This window comes from Poecile atricapillus, chromosome 6 (assembly GCF_030490865.1).
Source record: "Poecile atricapillus isolate bPoeAtr1 chromosome 6, bPoeAtr1.hap1, whole genome shotgun sequence".
NCBI classification, from domain to species: domain Eukaryota; kingdom Metazoa; phylum Chordata; class Aves; order Passeriformes; family Paridae; genus Poecile; species Poecile atricapillus.
Genome location: NC_081254.1, coordinates 26642893 through 26662909, shown reverse-complemented (window position 1 = coordinate 26662909; position 20017 = coordinate 26642893). Strand labels below are relative to the sequence as shown.

At 39.2% G+C, this 20017-nt stretch overlaps 1 protein-coding gene across 1 annotated transcript in view; it reads left to right on the top strand.

The window, feature by feature from the left end:
* Window positions 1-20017, top strand: part of STN1 (STN1 subunit of CST complex) — a 48209-nt gene that overhangs the window by 17095 nt on the left and 11097 nt on the right. Inside the window, exons 3-9 of the mRNA XM_058840814.1 lie at window positions 3220-3315; window positions 7372-7443; window positions 9209-9370; window positions 10638-10749; window positions 11490-11652; window positions 18270-18392; window positions 18906-18978. Of these exons, the coding sequence (XP_058696797.1) occupies window positions 3220-3315; window positions 7372-7443; window positions 9209-9370; window positions 10638-10749; window positions 11490-11652; window positions 18270-18392; window positions 18906-18978 (801 nt within the window). The remainder of the gene's footprint in view (window positions 1-3219; window positions 3316-7371; window positions 7444-9208; window positions 9371-10637; window positions 10750-11489; window positions 11653-18269; window positions 18393-18905; window positions 18979-20017) is intronic.

Here is a 20017-nt window from a genome sequence, read left to right as displayed (position 1 = left end):
GAATTGGATTGTAGTTTAGACTTGAACATCAGTACATACACATGTGAAAATGTATTGAGAATAATTAACCTTATAAACACCAACGAACATTTCATGGTAGCAGGAAAAGCCCTAGAAAGTAAAGTCCTGCTCTCTTTTTTACCTTCAAATTACCTGAATTTCCCTTCTTACTTCTCTTTCTGTTCTTTTACTTAACTGACTTGGCTTCTGCTTCAGGAACTTTTTCAGTTTTGTTATTACCCCTTTTTTCTAAGATGATCCTAAGGAGGTGGTATCTGTCATATCAAGATATCAGCCTTTACAGTTGCTACATTTGATCTTTCTCCACTTCCTGTGCATCTGGCACTCTGCACATTTAAGCTTGCTTGCAATCCTATATCGTTTTCTAAACCAAACTTCAAATAAAATTAATTTTTCTAGAACCAACATCCTGGATTTTGTTTATTCTCCTGGTGCTGTATACATACCAAACCAGACATTTTTCGGTGTGTCTTAATTGTTGGCAACAAATGATAGCAAAACAAAAACACTAAAATTAATACCTTTTGGGGAAGGAAGAACGTAGGTGTTTGTTGTCAATGCTTCCTGCATTTAATGGGCTTTTAAAGACCAGCTGAAGCTAAGTATATGGTTGGCTATAAATCAGTCATTAAGTAATGGTAATTAAGAATGAATGAGTGCAAAACAAAAAGTTGTAACTAGGAAAAATGGAAAGAAAAACAGACTGAATGTCAGGAAAAACATCCCTAGAATGACATCTGTTAGACCATGGCACAGCCTTCCCAGGAAAAAGGTGGGATGCCCTTCACTGGGATTGTTTATATCCTGACTGTACAGATTGCCAGGAATTTACTGTACAAAATGGTCTTGTATTGGCCCTGAGGAAACGGACTGAATGACCTAATGAGTTTTTTCTTTCCACTTTTAAGCATTAGGACTTGATGGTACAGTGACTAATCCCTTAAAACGACACAGAGGGAAGCAGTAAACCTGGCCAATTACTCTGCTGCTATAAATGGTGACAAGAAAGCTGGAAAAGCTCCCAGATAAAAACAGCAATTGTGGTGTGTTAGCAGCCTCGCAATGAGAGTGGGTGTCAAACTCAGTTGTAACACATAATCACATCATGGAAATGAGTTTTCTCAGAGTTATCGTGCACCACTGCTTTGTGACAGTTTATCAACAAGCAAGGGAAGCTACAAATAGCATAAAAGGAGGTAATAATAATTAAAGGAATGGCAAACAGCACAGTTATGCTAGTACAGACATGATCAGAACTTGCCCTAGAGAGCCCTGTACCTATAGCCCCCTCTAGCACTGCTGTGACTGTTGTGGTAATGGCATTCTGCTCTGTCTATTGATTACTGGGGTATTAGGAACCTAATTGAATGTGTTTGTCCACAGCTTCAAATATTTAGTATATATCTATTGCTACCAATATGGACTTAATTTGAAGAAATAAACTGGCAGGAGGAGTAAGTTACACCTTGAAGTCATCAAGTCTAGCAACTTCTAATAGGTTAAATATAATTTCATTCTTCAAATTTATTTGGGTAGTTTCTCTGACAGTAAGGGTGGAGTTCTACATGAATTTATGGGTATGGAGAAAACCAGTTTTATTTGGTATCTGTCATCTGCCAAAACTCAGCTTACTAGCTGGGAAACAAACATAATAACATGTTGCTTGTTTGCATAATCAGGAGCTTGGAGTCTCTGCTCCACAGACTTATCCTGAAACTAGCCCAGACCATTTACAGAGATGTTGTATGATTTGGTGAATGACTACATACACTGGGAGCATCTCCACTGGGGGTTTCTCTAGCACTGTTTATTTGTGCTCTGGTAAATGAAATGAGGGACAAGTGGACAGACCTGCTAATCATTCTTTATGCCTGACCTGAGCAGTGACTTCATGATTAGTATAGCCAGATCTGAGATGATAACCATAGATGCATCCTCAAAACATCGCCATGGATTTTTATGAGCAAAATTTCTGCTTATGAGCTGCTTGGCTGATCACCTCTGAAAGTTTCTTCTGAAACTTTTGTGTTTTCTCTCTGTCTTGCATTAAGTTAATTCCAGGCTCATTTAAGGCTGCTTGCTATGTAGGACAAGTTATTTTTGGATTTTGGATTTAGGGTTTTTTTAATACAGAGTATTTTTCTGACTCCCTTGCTGCTGTGTTTCCCTTTGTAAGAATAACACTTGCCACGGTGTATGGAGCCAAATGTTCCCTTCTGAGTCCCTTGAGTTATCTAGTTTTCAGAAGACAGTTATTGAACATCCCAGATGGCTTATTTCAGTAAAGCAGCAGTATTTGAAAACTGAAGACAACACATTCACTGAAAACTAGCCAGCCCAGGGTATATTTGGAGCTTATTGCCCTATTTTCCTCCTGCTGCTGAACTGTGAAGCCTCAGTGTATGATGTTTACATTAGTGTTTGTTAACAACATTTGTCACTCTCTTGAAAGGGATTACAGAGTGAGGCAACCTCAGTGCTGTCAGAGTCCACTGGACTGTGATTTCTCACTGTTTCCTGGACATGTTTCTAAGTGTTATTTAAGTTATCTTTATAGATGCACAAAAATAGCTTTGAAGGGATGTTTTTAGAATGCGTGTTTTCAGAAACTGAAGTTCAGGATGCAGTCCACAATGACTGCAGTAGTGTACTCTGCAGTCTGAGAGAGCTGTTGATCTCCCCCTGCCCCCACGGCTCCTGTTCTTCTAGAAATGAAAGACAGAATTATGTTAGTTTTCCTTTTGGAGGCTCTGCCTTAATCAGGAACAGCTGCATTGTGAGAAGCTCAAACTGCTTCCTTTGTGTTCTATTATTTATTCTGAAGCCTTATGAAGATATAAAAAAACCCAAACCAAACAACAAAGCAAAGCAAAACAAAAAGCCAAATGAAACAACAAAACAAACAAATAAAAACCACCTAATGCTTGCAGCAAACAGGGTTTTTTTTTCAGATCCAAAAGTGCTAGAAAACAAGAGGTTAATAAGATTCTGACACTCTACAAAAGCAAGCTTTTGCTATCCTAAGTAAAGCTGATACTTTCTCCTTTTAGTGACACAGGGAATTTTTCCTATGAGGCACTGTATAATTTAAGATGCATTAAATATGTAAGAAAGTATGTTTTTTTACTGAGAAATGTGACTATGTAGGGTAGGGTGTTGAAAGAATCGTTACACTAATCAAGCATGTTTTGTGTCTAGGTATATTCTTTTATAATGGCCATCCAATAAGACAGGTGGATGTTGTTGGGATAGTGGTTCAAACGAAGGAGCGAGATGCCTTTTATAATTGTGGAGGTAAGGAAAATGTCTTTCTTTCTTCCTTCTTGCACTTACCAGACTTTAATCTTAGTTACTGTTAGAACTGAAAGGTTTCCTTATTTACTCATTGTGTACTCTTGAAACAAATGTGCTCTTATCCTAATCTGTATATCTACAGCTGAGATTACTTGGCAAACGTAGGGAAGCTACTGTTTATCTCCAAAAATAGAGAATTAAATAATTAACACAGAGTAATTGATTCATGTGGGGTTATATAGCAAATCTTCATTTTGGTGCTTTGTCAATGGACTCTGCCACCTTCCTCTCCTATTTCCAGTCTCTTTGGTCAGATGCAAATATATTTAACAGCGCCACAAATGGGAAATCACTTCTTCCATATTGGAACCGTAGAAATATCTTCTGACTTTTTGTATGTCTTGTCATATCTTGGAGCCAACTTCTAACAGCAATCAGGAGCTTGTTTATGTTTAGATGCACAAGAGTCTTAACACATGAACTCGAGCATCATAGTACCAGTCCTTGCCAACACCAGCTGGGAGTTGTCTCCTCCGTATTGCTTTTCTCAGTATTCAGTTTTATTAACATGGAAACATCTGATTCTCATGTTGTTCAGCTGTCTTTTACATCTGGAGAAAAAGCAGAGTGGAGCAGTGGTGATGTGGCAGGTTTCAAAAGGTGGGGGGAGGTCACTCAGTAGGAAGGGGGAGCCAAATGCACAGATCCTATTGAAGCTCTTATGGCCAGTGTCTTCCTCTGCCGTGGATTTTCCCATGGTAGAGGTGAGTCACAGAGTGCCTCTCCTTCCCAATTCCCTTGCTTGTAAAAGTGCAGTTCCCTGACCCTCAGGAGTACTGTGAAGATACAGCTGATGAATTTCCTAGCATCAAACTGCTGCAGAGTGGCATTGACTGCAAATGCATTTATCACTTAATGAGAACAGAGGAAAATGGAATCAAAATGACCAAGACAAAACCAATTCTAAAGTTAAGGGTTTTCCATGCTGCTCTCAGCATCAGTTTAACAACTAAATCTGTTGGAAATGTTTGACTGGGACAGAAAGTGGAGGAATAGAAATAAAAATAAACTGCAGAGTAGTGGAATTAAGGCTTTAGAACCGCCGACCTTCAAGTGCAGCTCACATTAAGCCTGGCTTCCTGCTGTCCTTTCACATCCAACTCCAGTCTTTGTTCCAGCAGTTCCTGGTTTGAGTTTTCAGGCTACCTGCCAGGGTGCCTCTCCCCAGCCTGCCCTCCCTTTCAGGCAGGCCGACTCCACCAGTGCAAAATTTTAACTTCTTAGACAGTTTCCTGCTTGTAACTTCTTGCATCTCTCTGTTCAACAGACTCTGGTGAGTCACAGGGGTTGCATCAGTTGGAGTGTGACACTGCTCAGGACTTGCTCACTTTCCATCTGCTTGAAAGTGACTTACAAAGCAATTCCCTCCATGTACTTTCCCTCTGATAGGGAACTGAAATGTCTTTTTGTCCCTGCCATGATCCTCCCGCCACATTTCCTATCTGTCTGCTTCAGAATACACATCATTCACTTTAAAGAATCTTGGGTCCCCTGCTAAAAACTCTACAGCCAGAACTAATGACGAAATTATAATTGTAAAAAAGAGTTAATTTACTCTTTCCTGACTTAAAAAATAAAAATACATGCTGTGTAATATCTGATTTTGACACTTGGATTGTTTCTTGCTATTATTATGATAAGTTAGGAGAAAGATATCTAATTAAAACATAGCTTTGATCAAGCTCATATTTTACCTAATGCACCTTTCTGACATTTTTTTTTCCTTTCCGTCTTAACAAAACCAAACATCACATGTGGTTTTCTTTGTACTCCAAAACTGACTTGAAAGACTGAAAGGCAGTTGACTTAAAATCAAATCAAATAAAAAAAAAATCACCAGCATCTCAGTAGGTTCATGCAAGCCTGACAAGAACCATACCCTTTTTGTCATAAAGAAATAAAAATTTATACAATTATCTCATTTAACAGGTAGCTTTTAACTACCCCTCAAATAATTAAGCAAGACTCAAAGAAACCAAAGCCAAACAAACAAAAACCAGGAAAATAAACCCCAACAAACAAAAAGTAAACCCACCAAAAACCCAAATAAACAAAAGTTTAAACCCAAAGAGATGAGGAAGGGCGGCACAGGGAGTACAGGAAGTTTTCAAAAGTTTGTAGACCCCTTGAGTGCATTTAAAATAGATTAACATTCTCTTGTCTAATTAGAATACAATTGTAAGAGTTCTCATTCATGTGTGCTTCAGGAGTTACTTGTCTTTTTGCTCAAAGCTTTCATCTGTGAAATTGCAAAGCTTTGTTTCAGAACCTTGCTCTGCTACCAGCTTCCTTGTGTGATCAAGTACAGGTCAGTCTCTCCAGGACTCTTTTCAGCTGTTACATTGAGGAGGAGGAGTCTGGCCTCTTAATCCTTCAGTCTTATTTGGTTTGTTTCCAAGCCCTTCTTAGGAAGCCTGTCTGTCTCAGCTGGTGCAAGCTGGAACATCTAGAAACTGTGGGAATGCAAGAGTGAAATGTCATCTGCCCTGCTTCTTGTTGCCATTGCTGGCTTGCGTGGATGGCTTGGCATTGCTTATGAGGGTTCTGACTCCTACTAAAATAGTTGCTGTCTGTCTGTACCAAGGAGAGGAAATCCTACCACCAGATTGTTACCTGTGCTCTGGCACAAAATTAAAGCTGCTGAAATAGTTGCAGACACAGCAGCTCAAAACAGAGATAGCAGAGAGGAGCATACTTTTGTGATGGAATTTGGAATTGCCTGCATCTTATAAGTGCTGTAAGTTTGCTAATAGGAATGTGCAGCTAAACTGCTTGGAAACAGGAAGGCAAGACAATGATTTGAAATTAGACCCCCCCCCCAAACAGGGAGATTGTTTTAAAACACGTGAGACAATGCAAAGGCATTTTGCTTTGATGCTATGGTTCCCAGAGGAAATGACTGCAGGTACCAATCAGCACCTTTGTGGAAAACATTGCTGTTGCTTTTTTGGTCATGGACCTGGTTTAAGGAACAGAAGAAAATTGCAGGTTTCCATTTGTGAGGAGTGGAATCTCAGTCTTGGAGATGTTACATTCAAGAAGCAAGGTGCGTTGGCTGGGTGATCCTTGACAGACACTTAGTGCCTTCTATTTAGAGTGTTCGTTGTATAGGCCATCTGTGTACAGTCCCGTATCAATAGAAAATTGATTCTTTTGACAGACTTTAGTTTCCTTTGAGTTTTGTCTTTTCTTGCTCTCATTGACAATGCAGTGCCTGGAGCAGAAATTGTAAAATTAATTTTCATTGGACACTGGCAAAACAGGAAAAACGGCTCCGTGCTCAGGAGAAGGTGTCGAGCCTTTTCAGCAGCGGAAGTGGCGTGCATGCCACCAGCACCTACACTTTAAGTTGGGAATTCCTGGCTTAGAGCAGAACCACAAGCATGTACTGTCTTCTGTCCTTCCTGCCTAGAGGAGCTGCCTTTCTGCTCCGTGGACATCATCTAATATGGGAAAGACCAGTAGACTTTGAGCATGATATTGGCATGGAAACCAATGCAGCTGCAGGTAGCTGCACTCCTGGTTTATTCACGTGGTTGATTCCCCAAATGCTGAAGTGCTGTTTTCTCACTGTAATAGTAATGCTTCTGTGGTTTGTGCCTAGTTTCCTGTTTTAATTTGTCTGACTTCAGCCTTCAACACTGATTCTTCTCTTGACCTTGTCAATGAGATTGAAACCCCTTAGTATCCAATATATGTACTGAAGCCTCATAATTTAAATTAGTGTATGATCTTTCTTTGATAATATACCTGTTACTTTGCTGATTATGCACGTAGGCACATCTGGTGCTGAGCTACTGCCACGTCTGAAACAACTGTGGAAATTATTTCAGATATGTTAGTAGAGTTTGGACACCCACTTTACCTTCCAAACCAGTTGGAATGAGATATCCTCTGCAGTTATCTCCCTACATATTTATGTATCTTCAGTTCTGGGAACATGACTGCCTGCTTTCCTAGTCTGTAATTCTTGCAATTTTATTTTTTTTTTTTCAGTGGATGATAGTACTGGAGTTATAAATTGTGTCTGCTGGAAAAATCCCATGGTAGCGGAAACACCTTTATCAGGTAATTTATCAAATGAGTAAGTCCTCTTTTGATTGTATGTTTTTACTTACGTCTGTCTTAAATAATTTAGTAAGTGATCAAACTTGCAGAATAGCAAATTCAACTGTTAAATTTTTTATTTATTTATTTTTTTTTTTAATTTTAAACCGCCACATCATACTGCCTTGGGCATTTTGGGAATTTTCTTTTCATTTTTGTGTTGTTTTCAAGGGTGATGCCAATAAAACTATTACATTATGTCCTGTCCCTGCCTTTTCCTTATTTGAGTAATATGATATTTTAGTTCTATGCTGTGACATTGTTCAGAGAATTTGCCTAAGGTTATTTCTGTGACTTCATCTAGTAAGGAACTAGGCTGGAAATGTGCCACAACTTCTGTTTCCAAAGTTAGTCCATTGACCTACCCTTGTGATTATGGTTTCAGGATTTATCCTTGCTTTGTTTGTATTCACATACTCCTGCTCATACAGACACTGTCAGCAATGAACTTGAAAGTAGCTTCAAACACAGTGGGAGGATGCCAGCAGTCTTTTACAATTTGGGCAAGTCCTACATGTGCAGTAATTGTGCATTTGAAATGAATGTATTATTGTACTCACTAACAGAAAACTTACTAGTGTCTGGCTGTCTCTTTGCTTTTTCTCCCACTGTTTCTTGTTGATAAAAGTGTGGAATTCTTTCTACTTTGGATCTTCTTGGCTCATGTAGTGGATTGACAGCCCTAATATGGAGCTGATCAAATGCTACTGAAATAAATCTTACTGGTGTTATCTGCAGTGTTAGGGATACATATTAATAGAATGGAGAACGGAAAGCTTGATGTAAAAGTTAAAAACTCTAATGTCTGTGAAACAAGCCCATTTATACAGACAGATAATTCATACTTATATTTAAGAATCATATGACAGGTGGTACAAACGGTCCTAACTGGAATGTGGATGACAGCTCTCACTTTGGAGTGGTGATGATCTGGCACAGCTCTCAAAAAAGGAGACACGCAATCAAGTCAGTTTTGAGGAACTTAAATGAGGAACTTAGATGCATTAAAAGGAATTGCATAAAATACTGCTTGAAATAGAATAAGGGCCAAGAATGCTTTTCAGACTTGTATTCTGATTTTACACATACAGCAGTAGTGCTTGGATGGACACTATGCTAAGAATGGCAATTCATTCATTTGTACCTGCTAAAGAAAGCTCTTAGGGGGCACAGGAAACTTTCTTCCAGCCTTTTGTAATTGTGATCAGGGATACTTGGAACATTAATCAGGTTTTAAGTTATGAAGGATTTAATGTCCTACAAAGTTGTGTTATGTAAACGTGAAGTTCTGTCAAGTTGCATTCACCTCAGTGTAGACATCAAATTGCATCACATGAATGCTTTGGCCCCACCTCAGATGACTCATTCTTTTATATAAAAAGTTCAGCTGACTTTTCTTTTCCCTTCTCATCCATCTTAGCATGACAAAATCAAAAAATTACAGAAAACAATTTCAAATTTATATTTCAATTTTGCAACCCATCTATGATGTTTTCATCAGTATCTTCTCCCTTTTATGTTTTCCCCCAGGTGAACAATTTAAATAAATATAATACAGTAAACCAACTTTATCACCCAGAAGTTTTGCTACCCAGGTAGCACATGGTGCCTGGGACCTTACCCTTTTTTAGTAATATGACTCATGTGGTGCTTAGGTGGATGAATGCAAAAGGACAATTAATGCACTGACTTTAGTGCCTGATTCCCTTTCCCTTACTTTTTGCAGGTCAGCCGAGCACATCGAGCAGTCTCAATGTGTTTGAACAGATGAAGAAACTCCAAGAAACAGTAAGCCAGAAAACCAAGCCAGCAATTGGAGATGTTGTCAGGATCAGAGGTCACATCCGAACCTATAGGCAGCAAAGAGAAATTCAGGCTTCGTGTTTTTGTGAGTGTTATGAATCTGTGATATATGTAACTAAGATGTCTGAATCTGTGAAAATGTCTGAGCTGTATGTAATTGGTTTAATAGTCCCACTTTATTTTCTGGCATCTCATTTTTCTAAGCATTTTCATCTGTATATCTTTATTTCAACTGTGACAGCATAAGGTTAGAAGACACACTGTGTAATGTGTGAGATTAGATCACCTGTAAATGAGGCATTCCTGGAAAAACTGTAAAAGCTGATTAGCATGCATACAAGAGTACTGTGCAGATCCTGTGGTTGGGTGTCTGCAAGAATGACTTGCTCTTCAGATTTCTCTGTGTTGAAGTAGAGCAGGCAAAGCCTGTGGGAAGGGAGCTGGTGACCTTCTGTGTCTCACTTCGCCAAGGGCACTGAGGCTTTTAAAGAAGTGGCTGCTGTTTGGCACAGCCTGTACAATCCATTCCATGGGCAGGCAGCATATGGGCAGTGTCCCACTGAAGCCTGGCCTCTCCTAAGCTCCCTGGCTCTGTAGGATGAGGGAGAAGTTCCTCAGGCACAGATCTGCATGCAGGTGCTGCCTCTGTGTCTGACAGCTCTTGGAGCAGCAGGGCTCTGCAGCCCACGGCTTGTGCTCTGGGAACTTCCAGTTGCGTAACTTCTTCTCACTTCCGTGTCTGTGCTGTTGTGTAAGAGTTGGTTTTCTCCAGTGAGATCTTTCAGAGATAACAATGAAATTATTTCTTCAGTGAAGAAAAGCCTGTCTTTTGAAAATCTGGGGTTAGATAAAAAGTCTAGATTTTTCAGCTCTAGCTTAAATTTGCAAGGGAGTTCAGCCCTCCTTTCCAGACAGAAGATTTATGAGTATATACAACCCATTCATGGGTTGGTAATAATACCAAAGAGAGCCATGCAATTCAAATAGCCTCTAAATTGCTCTCACTTTGGCCCAAATAAAGCTCCTTACTATGTGCTAACTTCATTTAATGGCTAAAGATTGCTGAAAGGTAAAATAGAGATCATAAATTCTGGTTAAATAAGTTGTCAGACAAAAGCATAATCTGTAATGCACCACAACAGGCCATTTTACCTCCTTGTAAACTGTGAAAGAAGGATTGGCCTTTGTGGTGTTTGTTGGTTTGTTTTTTTTTTTTATATGAAAACCACAGTGAACAAATTTTGCCAATTTAATACTGGCTGTGAAGATCTGCTGTGCTGCCTCAGGTTTTCTTGCTTAAAAAATTGTATGGTAGTCCTGGCTGGGTCTACATGTTCTCATTGCCTCTCCAGATAAAGTGGATGATCCCGTGTGTGATGTCCAGATTTCAAGAATGCTGGAGCTCCCCTCTCTCTATAGAGAAGTTTATGATAAACCTTTCAAGGGCCCTGAGGAAACACAGAGGTAAATGCAGTATTGAGAACAGCTTCTGGGGCCAAGTATGGGATATTGTGATTGTTTACTTGTTGTAGTAACTCTGGGAAAAAAACCAAACAGGGTCTGACTATGATTTAGACTGCATTAATGTATAGTAGCAGTCTGCTTTTCTGCCAAATAACTGATGATCCATACAGATGAGATACCTGTCTATAATCTGAGGAAAGACATATAACGCTGAACTAAAGTGAATATTAGGAAGGAAGTAAAATACTGTGTAGAGACCTCTTTCATCTAGTGAAAAAAATAGAATTTAGAACAAGATTTGAGGCTGAAGTCAGCAGAGAGGATGGAGAAGTATCCTTGCCTGATGTTGTTTTATGTGTAAGGTTAAGGAGCTATTCCACTGAAGTGCTCTCCTGCCCTTGTCATTGTCCAATCACAAATACATAACCTCAATAAAATGAGTCAAACACCCACTTCTGTACTCAGTTTCAGGGTAGCTGGATGCTTATTGGGAGGCCTGGTGCATTTAGTGTTGTTTCAGAGACTGCAGATCTTAAGTTTACAAAAACGTAACAGGAAATGGTTGAAGAACAGTTAAATGTTTATGTTTATAAAAATGTGCTGTTTAAAATAAGGATTTAAATTCAAATTCTTTAAGGACAGTAAAACCTCCTTTGAAACCAGTCTAGTGGACTGACTTTATATAATTGTTCTAAAACCCATTTCTTGTCTTTTGACATGTTCTTTTGACATCCTTGTAGCGGCCTGGAGGGTCAGAATTTTTCAATCCATATGCTGCATGAGAAAGTGCAAGGCTTTCTATTAGAAAACAAAATTCAGACCTTTTACCAGCAGGAGTTGGAAACAGTTGATTCTCTGGTGTCTCTGGCTGGTGTGCATCTACCCAACCCCAGCTGTCAGGAGGTGAGTGAATGCACCTGTTTCCAGCTTTCAGTGGGGGGAAATAATACTGCTTTATTTAAGCATAAACAGATAAGAGATCGGTGTCTTCAGAGGATTCAAAAACCAGTAGTGCTTTATCTTTACACATGAATTATTTACAGACCTTGAGGATATCTTGTTACTTTAGACATATAAAATTGGGCTGAAAAAAAGTAATGTAAGAACATTCTGTTACTAGGGGTAATCTTGTGTTAGGGTTGAACAATCTTCCAGCCTGCCACAGTCACTACTTTATTTAGATTTGTAATTGGTGGCAGTGTCAGAAAAAGAGATCCCTTTAAGGTGCTTGAGTTCTCTGGGAGAGAGTTTTGAGATCCTGATCTGATCAGTAGAAGGGAGCACAAAATCTTTGTCTTGTTTCTCATTTGAAGCTCAATATATCAATAGAGATGCAGCTTTCAAAAAGAGGTTATGATGGGTGGATGAACAATGCTCCCTGCTACATGTTTCTCACATTGGAAATCCCTAATTGTGAAAGGCCATGTTTGAAAGGATGAGAAGGTGGGATTAAATTGAAATCAGTTTACAGGCAGTTGCATGTAACCAAACTGTTAAGAAACTTTCCAGTGAGTTCCAACCTATTGATCAGCTGCAGAATGGGAAACAGAACAAAACTCATTTTGTAAAATAGCTTTATATTAACCTGTATAGGTTGGATAAATTATGAACCAGATTCTCAACTGGTATGAAGTGATAAATTTCTGAAAAGCTTACATTTACATCTTTCACCATAAAAGCAATGGCAATTGAAACTTCAGCTGGAGTGTTGTGATTCATTTGTTTACTTTTTTGTTTTCTGTAAAGAAATGAATCCCTGGCAGTCATTTTCACCCTGATTTTGATGTGCATTGTTAAGTGCTATGTTATGTTGACTTCTAATGTTTGTTTAGTTCTTAAGAAACCCAAACAAAATAACACAAAAATCAGTCTCTTGCAGATGAGGTCAAATAATAATGAAAAATACCTCTTTTCTTGTTGGCCTTGTTGAACTGCTCTTCATAGCTGTTCTTGATAGCTGGGTTGGGTTGTATTTGGTTTTGTTTGGGTTTTTTTGTTGTTGTTGTTTGATTTGTTTTGTTTTTATTTAAGGCATTTTTTTGTTTGCTTTAAAACAAACATGGATATTACCACTAACAGCAGCTATTCTCATTTTAGACAGGAAGGTTTGCTAATACATTATCCAACATGGCACCTGGTGTTTTCTAAACCAGCTGGAACAGTATTAAAAGTTCCCAAACACTTTCCATTAATGGAAGTAGTGGCCATTGTGTCCAATATTGGAAACTTAAACATTTCAGCATTTTTAGAAAGACCAAGATAAATAATTTACAAAGCCATTTAAAATAGGAACTGGTGCAGAATAAACACAAAAAGACCAAAAAAAAAACCCAAGAAAACTCAACCTGAACAAAACACCAACCAGCCAAAAAAAAACCCAACTCAGAAACTCCAAACCAAGAAAAAGAATGTATCATCGTTGTTGTTAGCAGTCATGAAGAGCTATCATAATAATTAATAGTTTATCCTGACCCTGATGCAAGGATGTGAGTATATGTCCCAGGAATTTGGGTGCACAGATGCTTATTTAGAAATTGCAGTTCTCCCTACTGTCCTTTACTATTAATTTCTTGCAAAGAAGGTTACCTGTTCTTGCATAAGAAAGGACCTGCAGTTGTCAAGTGGCATGAAAGCCTTAAGAGGAGTACCTAGTAATGCTCTGGAAATATTCCTTGTTCCTCTGCTCTGTCTCTAGAAGGTGTCACTTTTCGTAATTGGCAAAGGGTCAAGTATCCAGTTCTATCCACAAAAGTAAATGTAATAGATCTGATTTCTGTCCCTCTTCCTTTCTTTTCTCTTTGGTAGTCTTTTGTTTTGCACTGCCCTCAAACCAAGAGGATAAATGGTGCTGCTGATGTGGAACAATGTTACTTCAGGCCTATTTGGCAAGGCAGGAGCTACAGAACTGACTGAGCTAATTAGACCATGCCACAATATACACTCTTGTTCACTTTGTGCATTTTCCTGGATGTAAAAGGATGAGTTATTTGGATATATAGGTAATTTTTTTAATCCTGCTTCCAGTGTTCTAGAGCATAAGTTGCTGTTAAACTGTTTGTTTCCTTTGTCTTCCTTTCCCTATGATCCTAGAAGAGGTGGTGCAACCCCTTCATCTCTTTCCCAACTTCTAAAGTACTTGCATGGTGTTCATCGTAGTGGGAGGGTGTCTCCCCATGGAATATTTTCTCCAGGGAGGTGATGAGCTGCTGTGGAGTCACTGCAGTGGGGTGGAGCAGAGGATGAAGATGGAAGGAGTTAGCTGGGATGCTTTGAGGTAGGCAGCATCTCTGTGTTCCTTTTCAGCATTACTGTGCAGCTGAGCCCTGTCCACATCCCATACATGTCCTACAATACTTCATTCCAGTCCTGATACTTCCCTGGCAGTGCAGTCTTCTGCCTCTCTGGAATAAATTTCCCTATAGCAGGTGCACCTGGCAGGACTGAAATAATTTCTTCCTCTTAGACATATACTAGGGAAAATTTAATTTTATAGTCTACAGATTATGAGGAAGTTAATTTAACTACTTCTAAAAATAGTTAAAAATTAACAAATCTTTTATGAGTTCTAAAGCCACTGGAGCTTTCATTTGCATTACCAGTGCCCCATCTATCCCTAAGGATAGATAAGCGTTTTCCCTGTCCCTTAAAACAAGTGACTTTTGAGGCTGGACGGGTGGGTACCAGAAGGAAGACTATAAGTAAAAGAGGAAAAAGTAGTTTTGTGCTTAGAGAGCCTCCAGAGTGTACTTCATGGACTTAGGCAATTATGTTTGGTTAATGGACAAGCCTTTGGTTCCTTTTTTAAAGAAAGCTACGTGTTAAGTGGATCCATCCAATTTCTCAACTGAATTAAATGCTTTAAACCAGCCAGTCTTGATTAACAATATTTCTGCCCTTCTGCCATGCATAAGCTATAATGTGTGCTATTTTAGTGCTACCATTCCAGTTTGTGAATGTCACTGGCTTGGACGTGTAACTTGGGTTGTGCTTTCCAGAGTGTGCTGTTTGTACTTCTCTTGACTTGAATATTATCTCAAGGTCACCAACGAGAAGTAGTTGAAGCAGGAAGTTTTGCAGTGTTGTTCACACTGTCTGTGTCTACCCTGTACATTGTGCTGTAGGTGTAACACAGTTCATTATAAGTTCTTGATGCAGTGTCTTTGTCTTTCTGCCTTTCAAGGAAGCTTCACCACTGCTTTAAATATGTATATTGCAAAGCTTATTATAGGACTTCAGGACTGACATGTCCAGGACCACTATTTACTAAAATTGTCACCTGCCTAAGCCCAGGATTAAACATTACATGAGAAACTGTAAAGAGTGATTCCACTAGTGGAATCACTTGTGTGATTATACCAGGAAACTTTAACACCATCAGGGTGTGATTCATAATGAATCAAAGGTTACATAGTTCCAGTGTTTTGAACAGACTCACTAATTCATGTACCACTTAATTTCTTTGAACTATTATTGATTGTACAGAGAATTTGTCTTGTTTTAAAGATCTGAGAATAACTGGTTGCACAGCACCAGCCCACTAAGCTGTGTGAGGCTTATCAGATGAAATATATTGATTAAAGTACCAACTTAATTCTGGATACATAGATTCTTCTGTTGGCTTTGCTACAGAGCCCTTGGCCAGTCTTGGGAGTGAGGGTAATGAAAGTAAAATTATTGTTTAATAGCTGCTTCTGTCTTAGGTTACATACAGACACATGTACACTACGTGTTTTGCAGAAGTGATGACTGATTCTTGAATACTCCTATGTTTGGATGTACAACTTAATTTATTTGAAAATTATCTGATTTGAAAGAGAGGGGGAAGACCCTGCTGTTACTGCTTCAGAGAACCTGAAATGGTGCACCCTGAAACTGAGGCATGCCCAAGGGGGGCACTTTGCAAAAGGTGGTGTGAACGTTGTAAGAGGTATTGGGGAGAAGTGCTGCTGGCTTGTGAATTTGCAGGATCAGATGCTGGAGATACTTTGGGTGGACCAAAAGAGCAGACTAAGCAATTTTAGACTGTGTTGGCAAAGTTAATTGCTGCTTTACCCAGAGGAATGGAGAGGAAGAAGCATGTTCTAGGGCACACTAGGAAAAACCCCAATTTTTTCCTGTCATTTTATGGTACTTTTAAATACCAATGATTTACAATATTTTTGTACTTTAATATATAATATGGTATTATTAAAGTGGACAGGAGCCCTAATTTGTTTTTCAGCAACAGTCCTTCTGCCATGAAGCCCTTTTCTGTGGATTCTGCAGCACATATGAGAGAGTGCTGATATGTAGCAGCTGCTTACTTATAATAAGGCCTCACTGCTTTCACTCTGTCAATGCCTTGACTTGCATTCTTAGTGATTCTGTTTCAGTATCCATCCAGGCTGAGCTGTATGTCAGTTCACACAGAGCCTGTTTTTAATTATCTCCCTTTTCTGTCAGGATTTCAGTGCTAAGCCAAACTGAATAATTACTATGCTTCTTTGGAAATATTTTTATCTTTTTTTTCTCCCCAAATGTTTGCTTTCACATTAAAAATTGATCAGAGTCTTGAGTTGGTTGCTTTGCTAGCAATTTCTTACATTCTTGAGGATTTATTACGGCATTTGAGTGAAAGGCAAAGTCTCTTCATTTTACATGCAGCTATGAGAATGTGCTTTTCTGTAACCAAATATTCACTCTTCACTTAATCCTTCCTGCTGCATTTTATGTTTGTTTCTTCAGTTCATCAGAAGAGGCACAATGAAGAGAAATACCATAATTAGTGGTGTTAATGCTGTGACTGGAACAGTGTCCAGATGTATGGGCAAGTTTGTAATTAGAAGTAGAGTCTGTTGTTATCCAGATTGATGGCTGTGGTGGACAGGAGGACAGACAAGGTTCAGGCACTGAATCCTTCCATCTGAAACAGGGAAAACTGAACTAAGAGCCATTGCTCTCTGTTAATTATCTTGAAATATTTGGCAATTATTTTTACTGGGAGGAAAAAGGGTTAGCTGTTTTGGGACAGAGAGATGTGATTATGGCCTGTTGAAATCCTGAGCGTTATCTCCCGGGAGGGAGAAACTTGGGATGCATGATAACATCAATATCCCTTTCGGATCCCCAACCTATTCCCAGTTAGGTACATCAGCTTCCAGGCTGTTGGAGTGTCATTTGAGAACTGCAAATGGATTGAATGAATGTTTTGTGAAACTATATTCTTCCTTTGCTCTTGAAGTGTCCATTTTGCATATTCGTGTACATTCTTTCTAGTTCATGGTGATTGCCTGCTTCACTCCCAAGGCTTCTGAGCTGCTTCTGGTGAGTGAAGTACGATATGTGAAGTCTGATATTTTTGTTCAGAGCAGGGTGGGAGCATTTATAGTGATAGTTAAAGGAACGGCTTGGCAAATCTAGCTCTGGTTGCTCTGGTGTGGTTCTATTATCACATGGTGGTTTGTGGGAAGCAGTTTAGCTCCCTTCTCAGAGAAAACCACAGGGAGCACAGTGTGCTCCCAACAGATGAGAAAACAGCAATTGGGGAACCAAAGCAGTCAGTATAGATAAATGGGAGATTGAAGGACATAGCAGGACAGATGGAGATGGAGAAGAGTAAATCATAGTCTTGCTCTTATCTACCCATACTTTCCCTTCTCCACAACTAAATATTTCCTTCTACTTCTCTAGCTGTCATTCTACTCTCTTAGCTCTGCTCTACTTCTAAACAAACACTGCTTTTCCCTGGTTTTTTTCCCCTTCCCCTTCCTTCCTTCTGCTATGCTAGATGCGTTCCAAACACAGAACCCTGTGTTCTAAGTAACCTCAGTTATGGATTTCCAGGCACATTGTTCTCCTTTCACAAGAAACTAATTTCCCACCTACCCTCAAAACTGAATCCTTATTTCATATACTTGTGTTAATTTCTTGCATGCTCTTTATCCTTTCACTTCATTAGGCTATAGAGAAGCTCCTGGGTGTGTGACCAGAATGTTTGTAAAAACTTGGAAACAAAAGGGACAAGAAACAAATACTGGTTTTGTCAGTTTTCTCCTTTCCCTGAAATCAGGAGATGGGAATCCAGTCCTTAGCACTTGGATTCCTCCTGAATACCACCTTACAATACACTGATTTTCCTACCTTCCTACCCTTATTACCAGGAAAACTCTGAAACTGAACAAAGGTTGATTATCAAAAAGTCAAATGATCTGCAAGCATCATAAGTATATTCCAAAAAAAGAATTCTCAGTACATCACCAAAGAGCTGCTAATCACAAAGAAGGGTGTTTAGAGATTGTGGTTCCGTAAGAATGGTACACGCTTCTGGTGTTTGGGATTTGTTTAAAGCTCAGAGATATTGGTTATTTCATACATAACAGATGTGATTTGTGAATTACTAAATGAAGAAAAATGTGTAACAAAATTCACATTAAAAAGGACCTGAAGTTATCTTATTCTTGAAAATGTCTGGAGCTTTTGCTGGTAACTTGGGTTGAGCTGAGATTTCTCACCATCTGTTTCATTCCTTTCTTCCCGTCCAGGTGAAGTCAAAAAGTAACTCCAGTTCCAAAAGGATTCACAGTGTTTTTAAGGAAGCAATAAAGATGCTACAAGAAAAAGGAGTGGTTTTTCAGAAACCTAGCAGCTCCAAGGACTTATACTATGTAAGGAATGGAATTGAGGTTGCAAACAAGTTCAGTGGTATGACTTTCATAATTGGTAAAAGCAGTAAAGATATTGCAGAAATAGTAGAAATGTTTCAGAAGGAGAAGCTGGACATCCAGGTGCTCTCAGTTTACTCAAAAGTCTTTTCTGCAGCTTACTTCACTGTTGGTTGTACCTCTGTATCACCCACTGAATTGTTCCAAATTCTGTCTCTGATCCAGCTGGAGAAACCTGGAGCCTGGGACAGTTCCCCTTATCAAAGTGGGTTCAAGCTTGCTGTTCTGCTGAGTCAGTCACTGTCCTTTGGGTCAAACTTCGTTGTATCATGTTCTTCACCTAACTCATGGATGCTGCTAATAGTAGTAAAAATAATGCCTGAAGATTTGACATTCATTATTAGTCTTGGAAGCAGCATAAAATGCAGAATATAATTATGACAGTGTTAGCTCAGAATACACCATGGCATTGAATTGTTTTTCAACAGCAAGGCTAGTGTCTTCTTTTTTCTTCAGGTGACTGACCATGATAAGGAGCTGTTTAAAGTGACGCTTGATGTGATTAAAGAAGACTGTCGGAAACCCAGGCGTAAGTAGCATAGTGATCAAGTTCTGATGAGCTGGTGCTGGTATACTGAAGACAATATCTCCTCCTGCTGCTGGATTGGATGTGCTGCTTGTCCTCACCCTTGAACTCAAGTTGTTGCTGGTGTAGCTAATCAGTACAGCTAAAAGCAGGAGTGCAGGAGCAGCTTCCTGTGAGCATGGAGAGAGAAAGACCAGGTGTGCCCAGCAGGAAGCAAACCTCTCCAATGTGAAATAAGCAGCCATTATCTTAGATCTATATCTTTTGAGAATAGTTGGATTTTGGGAGGAACCAAATATAATGAAGTCAGGTCACCACCTAGCAGGTGTTGCTTTGCACTCTGGAGAAGTAGCAAATCTTGCTAGTTCAGTTCCTGCAGGGGAGTTGACACAAAAGTGACCATGCAGAAAGGTGAAATACCCACCTCCTTCAAGTCAACAATAAAACTTGCTTAAGTCAGTAGGATATTCTCTGGAGATTTTAAGCTCAGGCAGAGCTCAGGTGTTTTTTCTTTTTAGTTAAGGATTTCAGTCGAACAAAGTCTATTTTTTTTCAGATAATGTGCCTCAGGTGGCTTTTGAGTTATCCCTGTCCCCCAAACTATTGTGTCTTATTGTCAGCGTGATAACTTATGCTTGACTTGAATGTGTGCTAATTACACAGGTACATTGCCACAGAGTGTCTTTCAGCTCATGGGATAGAATGTGTCAGCAGGGATCACTTGATGCCAGAGTGCAGCTATTTGTGGGATAGAATGTGCTTTAGTACAGAATAAATGACTGACTGGAACATAAGGCATGAAATCTTAAATTGCTCATATCCCTATACTGTCATAACTACAATAGCACTTGTAGGATCTGGAGTATAATGGTTATCCTGCAGTGAAAAAAAAAGGCTAAGCAAGCAAATATCAAGTTTGAGTTTTAACTGTCTCTCTTGTAGACACTTGTAGACTTGGGAGAAGAGGTTACTACTGGGCATGCAGGTTAATATGGGCTTTTTTGCCTGAGGATGTTTCAGTGCAACAAATTACTGTATCACA